Below are 14,636 nucleotides of genomic sequence, written 5' to 3' on the forward strand. Positions count from 1 at the left end.
AAGAACAAAACTTACCACACAGGGCTGACATGAGTGAAGCAGGTGGTGTGGACCAGCAGAATTAGCCTGAGCTATGTGAAGTAGCCCCAATACATAAGGGTCTGGGTTCTCTCTCCTTCTGGAGGATACAGCATTCATCTGTGACATGCTCAGAGATGACCACAAGAACCCAGAATCTGTCCTGACTGATAACATCCCAGCTTCCTGTTGCCTCCTGCCCAAAATGCAGGACACCAAGGGCTCTACTCAGCAAGAAGCTGCTCCAAATGCCAGGTATGGTGAAAGTCTCCAGGGACAGCCTCGGCCCTCAGGAAAACGTGCACATCACATCCACCAACTTGTGTCACCCATGGTACTTACATGCATGATTCCACCCCCAGTGAAGACACTGGGAGCTACTTCTCCACCCGGCTTCTCACGGGTGTTTTCCACTCATCTACCCCAGACTTCATCACGCCAAGTGTTTGCCCAAGCCCTTACTACCAGTGTGTTCATTCTGCCTGTCATCCGTTACCCCCAAAGTCCAGTAGTCCAACAAGTCCTCTTCTGACTACGTTAGGGTGGTTTTTCCCCTTACTGGGCCAAAGGAGAGCTTAAAGGGCAGGCAGGCTCTCTTGGTGGTTTGGATAAAAATGGCCCATAGGCTCATAGGAAGTGGCACTATTAGGAGATGTGGCCTTGTTGGAGGAAGTGTGTCACTGGGGGGTGGACTTTGAGGTCTCAGATGCTCAAGTCAGGCCCTGTGTCTCACTGTCTCCTCCTGCTGCCTGCTGACCTGGATGTAGACCTCTCAGCTACCTCTCTAGTACCTTGTCTGCCTGAGTGCCACCACGCTTCCCACGATGCACGGTAAGCCAGCTTTCCTTTGTAAGAGTTGCCATGGTCATGGTGTCACTTCAAAGCAACTGAAACCCTAAGACACTCCCTCCCCCAAATCAGCCCCTTCTTCAGGGTAGAGGATCCAGTTTCAGTGACCAGCGGTGTATGGTTGTTCATGCTGCCAAAGCCTTCGAACATACTTGTTGATAGCTTTTCAGAGTGGGGTAGCTAGGTGTGCATACATGCATACAGGCATCTATCTATTTCTCTATTTCTGTACTAGTTAGGCCCTCTCAGCCTCCTGTGGAGCAACCAGTCCGACTCCTTAACTGAGGCAGCTGTGGATGATGTCCAGGATGAGCCCTGTGCGGCGCCCACAGTGGATGCTCCCACTGGAAGCAGTGCCGAGCATTTTCCTCCCTCACCTCCATGTTATGCACTGAAGTCCCCAGGCAGATGAAAGTGACTGGCCACCACCCATGCCTCTAAGAAGGGTGGGGGCTGTGACTAACCTGAGATTTCAGGCTAATGGATTTTATCTCCCCTTGTATGCCTGGAGCCCAGCTATCTGGGAATGCTTAATAATTGGGTTCCTGACCTTTCATGCTTCCCCTTCATAGGATAATAGAATGGGTTGCCAGGTTTGCTCCGCTTTTAGTGCCCCCATAAGCCTGGGTCTAAGGGTAGCTCTGGATTCCCCAGACCAGGGTGGGGCAAGGCTAACATATTCTAACAGCCAGGTATAATTATAGGGCTGATCCACCATACTCCTGTTTTGAGTGGAGCCCAGTAATGTATAAATTACCCAAGTCCCTTTCCAAACAGAATGCTTGGCTATCACAATACACACCCTAGGAAAGGTGGTGGGAGTTCTAAGAGATAAGGACCACACAGCTGACTTCAGGAGCATTTGGGAGCCCATGGAGGGAGGGACATTCTGAGTGTTTATGTCAAGCCGTGCATGGTACTAAAGACCTTTCAATAAATTACCACATCACCTAGGTGAGAAGCAACATCATCTAGGTTTTACAGGCAAGATAGTTACAGCAGATTAAGAGCTAGCTATTTGCACAGCTGAGCTCCTGTGGTGATATATTGTGTACCCTAATAAACTTTGGCTGAAGATCAGAGAACAGAACCAGTCACTAGATTAAACAGAGGCCAGGCAGTGGTGGCACACACCTTGAATCCTAGTACTCAGGAGGCAGAGGGCCACCTGGATCTCTGTGAGTTTAAAGCCACCCTGGACTACATGAGATTGATTCAACAGTCAGTGGTGCACACCTTTAATCCCCCCAGTACTTGGGAAGCACACACGCCTTTAATGGCTGGGTGGAGAAAGGTATGTAAGGCATGAGGAGACGGGAACTAAAGGCTTTTTCTTTCGGCTAAAGCTCTTTAGGCTGAGGAGTTAGCTGGTGAGGTAAGAGGTAGTGGCTGTGGCTTGCTCTGCTTCTCTGATCTTCAGGAAAATAAGGATACACAATATATCACCACAAGCGTCAGTGCCAGCCTCTAACATGTAGCAAGAAATCCTGAGTAAGGTAAACTACTTCAAGTCTATTTCCTCGTCGATAAAATAAGGGCAAAGAGGCCTGCCGGCTTGGCTGGTTTAAATAAAAACGTACCTCATGGGTGAGGAACCTCATTCTGCTCCCCGTTCTCGAGAGTTCCTTCACTATGTCCATGGTAACAGTTGCCAAAACGTCAAAAATGCCAAGCCTGCTGCTGTTTCCAAGCCTGGTGTCGTCCAGAGCTGATCACTGCCCGCTTTCTGAAGTCCGGTTAGATTCCAGCAGAGGCTGACTAGAACTACTGCAGAGTTAACTTGTAGCAGCACACACTAGGTCAGAAGTGGCCCAACAGGAAGTGACTGTGAAGGAAAATTTCACAAGCATGCCAGGATTTTCACTCAAAACCAGAGTGGTGGTCTCAGGAGATTGGGAACCACTGGGAAAGAGAATGAGCAAGTTGGGAACAGGCTAAATCTACGTATCTATGAAGATTTCTGAGGAGCACAAAGGTCTGTTTTATGTGTACACACACACACACACACACACACACACACAGGTGCACACACACACAGGTGCACACACACACAGGTACACACACACAGGTACACACACACACAGGTGCACACACACAGGTACACACACAGGTACACACACACAGGTGCACACAGGCAGCCCACCCTTTCCTGATTACACAACCACTCCTGATACTTGAACTCCTCACCATCACACCCAGCAACTTTCTAAACTAAAGCCATTTGAGAGGAGGGAACCTCAACTGAGAGAATGCCTCCAAAAGATCAGGCTCTGGGAAAGTCTGTAAGGCATTTTCTCAATTAGTGATCAATGGGGGAGGGCCCAGCCCATGTGGGTGGTGCCATCCCTGGGCTGCTGGTCCTGGGTGCTGTAAGAAAGCAGGCTGAGCAAGCCCTGGGAGCAAGCCAGTAAGCAGCACCCCTCCATGGCCTCTCCATCAGCTCCTGCCTATGGGTTCTAGCCCTGTTTAAGTTCCTGTCCTGACTTCCTTCAGTGAACAGCAATGTGGAAGTGTAAGCCAAATAAACCCTCCCAACTTGCTTTTGGTCACGGTATTACATCATAGCAACAGTAACCCTAAGACAGATACACATGAAACTATTTTTGGTCACATCTGGCAACCAGAGGAAGGCTCGAGGTAGCATTCAGTCATTTCTACAGATTAGCTTTGCAATCTGAAAAAAAAAAAAAAAAATCACTCCAAAAATGAAAAATGCTTTGGAGAAGACTACCCAAAACCTCTGTAATTCTGTAGCCAGAGCAGTAAAGGCAGAATAAAGCCCCAAACTCCTCCACCTTGCTAGTCCCTGACAGCCTGGAATCCTGGGCATGCATTTTTTTTTTTTTTTTTTTTTTAAGGTAGGCCCTTTGAAACACAAATCCTGAGAGACCAGTTCCATCAAAATTAAGGTAGTCCAGAATGGGACTCTTTTCATCAATTTTTTAAAAACAAGCAGGTTGGGGTACCCTCACAGCCCTGTCCTTTCCACTCCCCCCCCCCCGATAACTGAACCCCTAGAAAGGCTACTAGGGAATCCTGCTGATAAACCAGTCTGTTTGCTCTAAAGGTAGGCATATCTAAAATCTTCAGCTTTTCCTTAAAGTACTCAATCTTGTCCCTAGTTTTCTCAAAAATAGTGATGTTTTGGAGGCAATCTCACAGACCTGCAGAATGCCAGGTTATTCTGACATCATTTCTCAGCTTTCTGATTACATACATGCTATTTACCACTAGAGGCACGGCTGTAGCCCAAGCATGTGGCAGTCTGGAGTGTTTGCCTAACATACACAAAGCCCACCACAATAAATAAAAACAAATACAGAAACAATTTAATAGGCTCTTATGAATGTATATGGAAATAACCCATGCCTCAGCCTTCTGGGTTAGACAGCAGGCCAAGCAGTTCACAGACCTGACACACACTCCTAAATCCAGAAACTGCACCCTATGGCTGTGTCCATTCTAAGGCACCACTAACTAGCTGCTCCTGATAAGCCAGCCTCCCCAGGGGACATCAGTTATCAGAGAAGCCATCAGGCGGCCAAGGGCAAGGAAAGGCAACAGGATTAGGGACCCAATTGTGATCAGAAAAAGCTAACTCCCCAACTCTATGCAAGAACAGCAGGCACCATCTAGTGTGGAAACAGATCATACTTCACAAGCTCACATGGAAGGGCCAGCAGTTTACCCAGAAGTCTGTGTGTGAGGAAACCAGGAAGAGGGATGGGTCTGTGACTGTCTGATCATTCTGTGCAGACACTGCATCTGAGTCACCTGCACTCTGTGCTCTGTGGCAAGTGTTTATTTGTGCTTTGTATGCCAGTTTCTAGGGATGAGTGATGACCCAAACACCATACTCATCATCCAGGGCTCCAACCCGAAGCAAGAAGATAGCATTCTCCCTGGGTACTGCCAGCTCCCATGACTCTGATGCACATCATGACCTGGTCATGATTCTTCCATGGGTAGGTTGGAGAAAAGTCAGACTTTATTTCAAATGAATAGTGCTAACCAGTCAAGAAGCAATTAATCCCCATCTAACTATAAAATTTCTAAAATGCAGGAACAGAGAAAGAAGATATGGTATGTCCTTCCTATCTAATGGAAAGGGAAAAGTAAAATGGAAAACAGCTAAGAAGCTATAGAACAAGGCTTTTCATGAGCCCAGAAACTTTCTCAGAACTTGGGAATTTAGGTCAATTCATTTCCTGTTCTTTCTTCCAGGCCCAGTAGGTCTGTTAAGTCACTATAATATAATGCTTTAACTTGCTATATAACAAAGCCAATTGCCCCCCAAGGACAAATCAAAATCCAACACAATGACAAACACATTCAACTCTCAGAATTTAGTTTGGTGCTTGACTGTCCCTGTAAATGAGTATCAGCACTGTTCCCGAGGTCCTAGCATTGACTTAAGGTGGGCATCATCCACAAGCAGCTGCATCCATCAGGAGTCCAGAAGAAACCTCCTGACCTGAGCCAGGTACTTGGGCTGCAGATAGTCACCCAGCTCTTCCTTACTGGCCCACACATGGCGGGCCTTCTTCCCAGCCTGTGGGAAGTCTCCTGTGAGTAGCAGAGCTTTGAAGAAGAAGATTTTGACCCCAATGTCACTCTCTGTCCGAATTGCCTTGGGGAGTTTGAACTTGTAGTGGCCACAAGGTGCATTCCCTAGGAACTTGGCTTCCATGTTGTTTTCTGAAGAGAAAAGAAAGAATTGAAAGATTAGGGTACAGCCATCTGCTTCTTCACCCAAATCACAGGAGGCTCAGAAATGCCACTTCGAACAGAACTAAAGGTGATTCCCCATCAGTGTGGCAGTCCTGAAAGGAGGCTCTCGCCCTTGAGCCAAATGCTTTCTAGGCCAGGTACCAGGCCACCTCTATGGGCTTAGAAGTCCACAGTGCAGTTAACATTATCTAGGAGTCATAGCATCTGGCTTCTGCACTCAGCCCTGTCACCAACTGTTGAAACAGGACTGAGAAATTTGGGATCTGCATCATCTCTAAGGGGTCTCCAATTTGACTTTTAGGGGAGAGGAAATGAGGGAGCTCCTGAAGTAAAGTCTTGCTTTTCTTCAAGATGCTTAGACAGCTTAGACCCCTCTATGTAGCCCAGGCCTCAAAGTGGTGATCCCGCTCCTCAACCCAAATCTAGCATTTCAAAGATGGCAAAATGGAATGACTAATTGGCACCTGATGAACAAAGAGTGGGAGACCAACCTCAGTACTCACATCACAACTGATACTGTGACACCAAGACTTAACAGAAACTTCACATCTTCATAAAAGATTTGTTCACTTTACATGATGCTTTCATGAACAATTTGTATTTTTTGAATTAAGATGTATTTTCAAATTTCTTCACTTAAAAAAGCAATATTGGTATTTTACATATCAAAAAGGGCCAGCCTTCCAAACAAAACAATTATAAAAATAAAATTTGGGTTGGAGATTTAGCTCAGTGGTAGGAACACTTGCCTAGCAAGCACAAGGCCCTGGGTTCAATCCTCAGCTCAAAATAAATAAATAAATAAATAAATAAATAAATAAATAAATAAATACAATTTTTATTTTATTTATATAAAAATTTATATTTGCCTACATAAAACTCAAATCTTTCAGAGAAAAAATAAAACACACAAAGAAAAAACCCCTGCAAGGACAAAATTATAAACTTGAGCGGGGTGTATTAGAGACACTGATGTTCCCAATGTTCCTGAAGCAACCAGCTCCTGGGAGGGAGAGGCAAGAGAATCAGCAGTTCCAGGTTGTCTTCAACTATGCAGTAGGTTCGAAACCAGTCCGGACTACATGAGATCCTGTCTCAAAGAACAACAGACAGCACCTTCAACAAAGGGCTAATATCTTAAGTACCAAGAAGCACTAGGAAGCCAAGCACTGTGGCACACGCCTCCCATCTTCAGCACTGTGAAGAACAGAATATAGGACATGAAAGATGGCTCAGTGGGGACAGGTATTTGGGTACTTGTCACCAAGTCTGATAACTTGAGTAAGATCAATGGGAACCAGAGTGGACAGAACCAACCTCATAAGTTGTTTTCTCACACTCATGCCATGCATAGCATGTGCAGACCATACCATACACACGCGCGTGTGCGCGAAAACACACACACACACACACACACACTACATACACACACACACACACACCCCACATACACACACACCACATACACACACACACTACATACATACACACACACACTACATACATACACACACCACATACACACACACACTACATACATACACACACACACTACATACATACACACACCACATACACACACACACACACGCACACACACACACTACATACATACACACACACACACACTACATACATACACACACCACATACACACACACACACACACCACACACACACACACACACACTACATACACACACACCACACACACACACACACACACTACATACACACACCACATACACACACACACTACACACACACACACCACATACACACACACACACACACACACTACATACATACACACACCACATACACACACACACACACACGCACACGCGCGCGCAGACACACACACACCACATACACACACACACACACACGCATGCGCACACACACACACAAGTAATTTAAAATCTTTAATGAAAAACAGTCATGTTCTTGAATATGTACAGAAAATTTCTAAAAGAATACAAGGAAAAAAACTGTCAGTAAGCATTACCTCTGAGAAGGAAAAAATACTTCTCATATCACACTTAGATACTGATAATCATTAAACATATGCATGAATTAGGGTCCTCACGCTTAGCAAAACATTACTAGCACCAGATGAATTTACATATAATGTGCATTCACATGCTATACTAAATGTCTGAGTGGGTATCTGGGAGAGGTGGGATTATATTGGTATATTTCTTTATACTTTCCTCAACTCTCCAAACTTAATTGAATAAAGCATATTATTTTTCTGTAATCTGGAAAACACAGATTAAAATATTATCAAGTCAAAAAATAAAAACATTTTACTACAAACAAGAATGAGGAATCTGAGCAGACAGCTCACAGAATTGAGAAATGCACTGAGTGTCTTAGCTAGGGTTTCCATTGCTTCTATGAAACTCCATGACCAAAAAGCAATTTGGGGAGGAGAGGGTTTATTTGGCTTACACTTCCTGCTCACAGTCTTCATTGGAGGAAGCCAGGACAGGAACTCAAACAGGGCAGGAACTGAAGCAGAGGCCACAGCAAGGAACTGCTTACCAGCTTGCTTCCTCTGGCTTGCTCAGTCTGATTTCTTACAGAATCTAGGACCACCAGCCCAGAGACAGCACCACCCACCATGGGCTAGGCTTTCCCACATTGATCACTAATTGAGAAAATGCCTTACAGCTGGATCTCATGGGGGCATTTCCTCAGCTGAGGCTCCTTCCTCTCTGATGACTCTAGCTTGTGTCAAGTTGACAGGTAAGACCAGCCAGTACACTGAACATATGAAAAGATGGTCAGTTTCAATAGCAAAGAGGTAAATACTAATTCAAGAGAGATTATTTCTACTAACTGTACAGCTACAGACTAAAATAAGGTCTATTTTATATGCTGGGGAGGTAAGCAGGCATTACCAAAGAGTTCCTGAAGATGCCATCATCTCACACTGGAACCAAGCAGGGGGGTTTCCCAAGTCCTCCCATGTGCACACCTTTGACCTGACAATTCCACCTCTAGAAATTCCGTCTTGCAAAAGTGTGGAGCCAGTGGGAAAGGAATGTATTTTCACTTTTCTTAGATAAGTATTGTGTGAACTTTCTTTGCTATTCTATCTTTAAATATGCTACTTTACCTTGTCATAAATTATTTGCCATCAATATATATTTTATTTAAAATTTATTAAATATAAACATACCTATTGATATCCTTTTTTATTTCCTTAACCATTTATTCAATAGGAATGTTAAAAGAAAGCACGGTGCCAAGGAAGAACCCCTTTCCACAAAGCACAGAGAAGGTGGAGCTGAGCAAGCATTGGTCATGCACACTCCTGTGAGGGACCCTGAGGTGTACCCAAAGACCTTGGCACAACTGTCAATCCCTATGTGACAATTCGAAGCCTGACAGAAGCAGAGCCCCCACATTCCACTGTACCTTGTTGCCTCTCTCGCTGGCTAACGCAGCCCCTAGTGAGAAACGGTCAAGGACATACAAACCTCTGACATCTTTTAGGAGCACTTATCCTGGTGGCAGAGCCAATCAAGCAGCTAGGTGCCTACACTATCCCCGAATCCACTTATCCAGCACCAACAATTGTGCACCACTGCCAGGCAATGCTGAGAACTCACAAAGAGGAATAGTCTGCCCTGACCTTCGGGGAACTCCCAGTTCTAGCTAGAACAAAATGTGTAGATAAACCATATGGTACAATGGCTTGAGAGAAAGAACATATTCTCCACTACAACATAAGCAGCCGTGGAGCAGACAGAGTGCCCAATTCATCACTGGGACCCACTGCCAGGCAGGCCTCGAAAACAGCAGGCACAGGAAATGTCTGCTGAATAAACTGCTTGCACAAGCAAGAGCTTGAGGAGCCCTTGACCTGGAGACAGCGCTCTTCCTAAAGGGAGAGTGCATGCCCCACAGTACAGATGCATGAAAACCCACTAACTGGAGAAACACAAAGGTTCCATGGAGTTAGAACTTGGATTATAGAAAACTCACTAAGAGCTGCAGAGATCGGGACTGGAATAAGAAGAATTTGGAGGCTATGTGTGGGCACTCACATATTTATGGAAAACACTTGAGAATTCTGTGCAAAGACGCGACAAGGGGTTTTATTCAGAAACCACACATCAGTAGCACAGAGAACAGGAAACAAAAGTGAGCAGGGACTTCTTGGCGTTCCTAGTACAGTGTTTCTCACCTGCACTCATTTTACTCTCTGGGTAGTATCTGGCAATGTGGAGAGACAGTTTTCTGCTTGTCACTGTGGGGGTAGGGTTGGGAATGGGAATGAAATCTTGCTGCTGGCAACTAGTGAGTAGAGGCCAAAGATGCCAAACACCTTACAATACACAGAAGAGCCTCTCGCAAAGAATTTGCTAGCCCCAAACATTAACAGTGCCACAGTCTATTGCGAAGTGAAGGAGAGCACAGCTAAAACTGTGAACATAAAGACAGGATGATTTGGAACAGACCAAGTAAGACACAAAGATACAAACATCTGAATGAGGTCAAGAGCGATGCTGAGGTTTCTAGCTGAACCAGTGAATAAACCATGCTACCAAGAAGCAGTGTTGGGAATACAAGTCAGTGGCCATAGTCTCAATCTCTAGTACTGGAAAACAAAACTTGTATTTCCTGAGTGTAAGAATTCTGATCACCTGGCCTGGGCAGTACAACAGAGCTAATCATGTTGGTGGAGGTATAGGTGAGCCAGCCCTGAAGTTGTGAGCATGGGGGAGCTGTCTCCATTACTCATCTGTCCTGTGATGGCATGGGTGGAGGAGAAATGCCCCTTCCCCTATCAACGCATAGGCAGGTGGGAGAGCTGCCCCTGCCCACTGCCAGCTCCCACATTCGGGAAAGCAGGCGCTGCCCCTCTCATGGGCAGCACAATAATAGCACCAGCCCCATTGGCAGAGGTATGGGAGAGCCAGTCCCAATATTGTGGGCATGGAAGAGCTGTCCCCATACTTACCTGTCACTGGGCAGCATGGGCAGGAGAGAGATACACACGCCCCAAAATGCCTGAGGCAGGTAGGGAAAGCTGGCCCTGAGGTCATAAAAGGTGAAGAACTAGCCCTGACTCTCATCCGCTTCAGCACCAGAGTGGCCCTTACACCTCCACTGGGCAACACAGTGGAGCTGGTCCTGAAGGTGTAGATGTGAGAGAGCTGACCCCGAAGACGGGAAAGCAGAACTTGCCCTGGCCCTGGCCCTGGCACATCACTGCAAGGGGTGATTTCGCCAAGGCAATGCAGGCGAACTCACCCTGGTGGTGAGGGTAAAGGAGAGCTGGCAAGCTGACCAACCCTGCAACTACCCAGAACCAAGGTTATGAGTTGGCCCACCACAACATCCACCCCATCTGCGATCTGCTGGAGCAGGTGAAGGGATTGGACCTGCAGACCCAAAGCTGCAGGATGTCCACAACGCAGGGCAACAGCAGGATAATCAAGAGGAGTCCAGTGAGGGCCCAGCATCTACAGTGTTGCAGAGACCAGACCAGTGACTCTCTGTAATGAACACTTGCAAGTAAAGATATGTGGACAAAAGGTTTACTGCATGACTCACTGTGTCACACTGCAGCTTTCAGGACGAGATTGATTTTCCCTTCTCTTTTTTTTTTTTTTCTCTTAAATTTAATTTTATTTGGGGTGGGGAGGTTGCAAGGGCAAAGAGTAGATACAAAGGGACAAGGAAAAATGAGTGGGATAGAGGTCCATGATATGAAAGACACAAAGAATAAATAAAAAGGGGAAAAAATTCTGATTAATATAATCATAGCTAAGTCATGAAGGCAATGAACTAGAAATCCATCTCCCAGCACAGGAATGAACTTGCCAACTAAGGACTAGGTGTAGTGGCTCAAACATATAATCCCAACACTCAGGAGGTGAAGGCAAGAGGGTTACAAGTTCAAGGTCATCCTCAAGTACATCTAAAGCAAGTTCAAGGCCAGCCTGGGCTACCAAAAAAAGAAAGAGAAGAGGGAAGCAGGAGGAGAGAAGAAGGAAGAGGAAGGGAAGGAGGGCTGAAAGTTGTGTTTAATGCACTCAAATCTCAATGCATTAAGATAAAGCACACTCACTGGTTCTAAGGGAAATCCTTGCCACAATTTTGTTTCTTTGGTTTTGGGGGGATGAGGGGGTCAGACAGAGTCTCACTATGTAGCTCTAGCTGTCCTTGAACTCACAGAGATCCCCCACCTCTGCTTCCCAAGTACTGGAATTTTACTCATCAGTGTGCATTAAAATTCTCACTCTCAGCAGGGCGGTGGTGGCGCACGCCTTTAATCCCAGCACTCGGGAGGCAGAGCCAGGTGGATTTCTGTGAGTTCGAGGCCAGCCTGGGCTACCAAGTGAGTTCCAGGAAAGGCGCAAAGCTACACAGAGAAACCCTGTCTCGAAAAACTAAAAAATTCTCACTCTCTATCCTTATGCCCAAACTTGGTCAACCTAAAATGAATCTGGAGGGTTCAGAAGTTAAAGAAGTTACCTGAGAGGGTGGCCAGGATTCGCTCAGCTGTCCCTCGAAGCGTCTCCCCAGGCTGCCACTCTACTTGAGGGAGCATCCAAAAATCCTGGTCCCCAAGCTTCTCTCTGACTAAGAGAACAAGGTTCCTGTCTAGCTTACGATGCAAGGAGGTTCGGTCATTTTTTTTATCAGCTTCTACAAAAGGGAGGATCAGAAGAGAGAGAAAAATAAAAAATCAAAAAGACTGTGATCTACCAAAACCAAGGACTTCGAGTTTTTGAGCCTTCCTTTGGGAATAACATCAAAGCCTGTCCTCTAAGAACTTATAGCCAAAGTATAACCCTAACTTAAACTGACAGCTGAGAACTGGAACCAGAGCTGAACTTCTCTCAAGAGCACAGTACCCTTGAAGCCTTTGGAAAAGAAGCGATGCCTGTAACAATCAAACATAAGAACTGGAAGACGGTTCTGAGGCAGCGCACTTCCCTTGCAAGCACGAGGCTCTGGGTTCAGTCCTCAGTAACACATACACACAGTTCAAGAGGAAGAAAAAAAAAAAAAAAAAGGAATGCCCCATTGGATTTAACATTACTGCTGAGCTCTAACTAACTCCTACCATCTTTGTTCTTTAGTCATCATCCTTGAAACAAGGGCAATTTAGAGGTAAAGCTCAAACAGTAACTGCAAGCTTTAACAGAAAGAGAAAGACACTTACTCCCTCTGAAAATAGCTTAAGTCTTTTAAAATTTGTGTTAGGGAGATATAAGGAATGGGGGGGGGGGGTTTATTTTCCTGAAAACTGTTTTGTGTCTTGAAGTTACGTGTTATGAAAATACAAAGCAGGGGTGTGGCGACTGTCCTTCGTTTGGAAATTATAATACCCCACTTTCCCTAGCTTGTGGCTGGCCTAGGAGGTCCCACACCTGTTACTCGAGCTCCAGGTTTGAACTGTAGGAATGCCTGTTCCCACATATCTTCTAAGTCTTGTGCAAGCGTAACGCCCTGCTCATCCTGGTCATCATCATAAAGGTCAGCTTTCTTCTTGGCCAGTCGCTTAGCTTCATCCAGAGCACGAAGCTCGTGGTCTGAATACAGGCTTCTCTCTGTCTCCACCTGGAGAATATAAAAGGAAAAGGAGAAGAAAAAGATAAAGCTACCGTACCCTTAACAGGCTTGGGAGCACGTAATACACTCCGAAATATAATCAAAACACTGTACAGATGTAAAGAAGAAGAAAAAGGGCCAGTGGACTGTAAGCTTGAGTGAAATTTGCCAAAATGTCAGAATGTGACTAGAGATCAAGACTGCCAGGAAGAACAGAGGGGTGGCATGGCACGGTGGACCCCTTCCTACACTCTAGGTCTATTGGTCTCTGATCAGCAGCTCTTCAAGCACTTTCCTGCCTCAAAGAAAGTCTGTAATTAGCCATATGAGTGGATACTGACTGAACCCCTAATTCCAGTACAGGAAATTCTGTGGGAACCAAAGCTATGTGCCTATCTTACCACAACTGCATATCTATCACTTTGCACAGTGATACACAGTATGAGCTATGAATGCCTGTAAGGTGAGAAAAAAAAAAGATGAATAAATTGAGCAAAACGCATCGAAAAGAGTTTACATTAGTATTCCCAAGATAAAAGCCCCTCGGAGTCTAGGGGCTGGTAAGCTCTTTCATCACTATCTACAGAGACTTAACACCCTGACAGCAACTACACTTGGGTTTTTGCCCGTATTTCCTCACTTGCCCTTCACAGAAATTGCTCCCCGAAGTGAAAACAAAGCCAACTTTACCATATGCATCTTAAGGATGTGCCCACTGCCTCCAAGGTTTTCTTCTTAAAACGCATCACATCACAAACTTTCCTGTAATCTGTCAGCTCCCACATTACAGGAAGTGAGTGATTCCTGTTCACCACCGGATCCCTACTGTGTTGAATGTACAAGAAGGAAACTATCCACACAGAGTGCCCAAGCGAAAACAAGCCAATTCAATTAAACTTGGTTGAACACCTGCTCTACTAACCCAACTCATTAAGGTAACTTCCATCTTGCAGATGTCACTAAAGATCGAGAGGTGAAATGATTTGCTCAAGGTCACCCAAAGTGCCAGAGTCACCACGGAATCAAGGCCCACTTGGTACTGCTGCTTCCCTCCACCGCAGCTCGAAGCCCGCGCCTGCCTTACCTTCTGTAGTAGTTCCGCCATCTCTTTCTGCAAGGGGGTGAGCGGCTTGGTGATCAGCGGGGGCCGCTGCAGACACAAGGCGCCCAACAAGCGCCATGGAGACCGGCTGCCTGAGGGCGCAGCTTCAAGGGACAGGCCGCGAAAACGCGGGCTACCTGCCCAGAGACTGTCGAGACGCCGCCAGCCTCTAGCCACCCCTAACAGAGTACGCCCCATGGGCGCCGCCATCTTTCTGCCTTCCCACAAGGAACCGCGGCTCCCGGCGGGGCCCTCAGCCAACCCCACGTTCCCATGAGGCCTCGCGGGCCGGCGAGGGGGCGGGGTTACCTCTTAGAACAAACCATTGCAATTGGAGGAGGGCGGTGAAATGCTCGTA

General features: G+C 46.1%; 1 protein-coding gene across 1 annotated transcript; it reads right to left on the minus strand.

Annotated features, from left to right (window-relative positions):
- Positions 1 to 4,654: 4,654 nt before the first annotated feature.
- Positions 4,655 to 14,543, minus strand: Mrpl46 (mitochondrial ribosomal protein L46). Its single transcript, XM_036189384.1, has 4 exons — positions 14,261 to 14,543; positions 12,996 to 13,185; positions 12,094 to 12,267; positions 4,655 to 5,565 (listed from the first exon to the last, which is right to left on the minus strand). The coding sequence occupies exons 1-4, from the start codon at positions 14,486 to 14,488 to the stop codon at positions 5,315 to 5,317; spliced, it is 843 nt and encodes a 280-aa protein (XP_036045277.1). The 5' UTR covers positions 14,489 to 14,543; the 3' UTR covers positions 4,655 to 5,314.
- Between the last annotated feature and the right edge of the window lie 93 nt (positions 14,544 to 14,636).

This window comes from Onychomys torridus, chromosome 1 (assembly GCF_903995425.1).
Source record: "Onychomys torridus chromosome 1, mOncTor1.1, whole genome shotgun sequence".
Lineage (NCBI taxonomy): Eukaryota > Metazoa > Chordata > Mammalia > Rodentia > Cricetidae > Onychomys > Onychomys torridus.

Bases quoted from the DNA above. Each gene is read 5' to 3' on its own strand.
- Mrpl46 (XM_036189384.1), bottom strand. From the start codon at position 14,488: ATGGCGGCGCCCATGGGGCGTACTCTGTTAGGGGTGGCTAGAGGCTGG. The intron at 13,186-14,260 runs GTAAGGCAGGCG...TATATTCTCCAG, and splicing joins TGGCGGAACTACTACAGAAG to GTGGAGACAGAGAGAAGCCT. The intron at 12,268-12,995 runs GTGTGGGACCTC...TCCCTTTTGTAG, and splicing joins ACCTGGAGCTCGAGTAACAG to AAGCTGATAAAAAAAATGAC.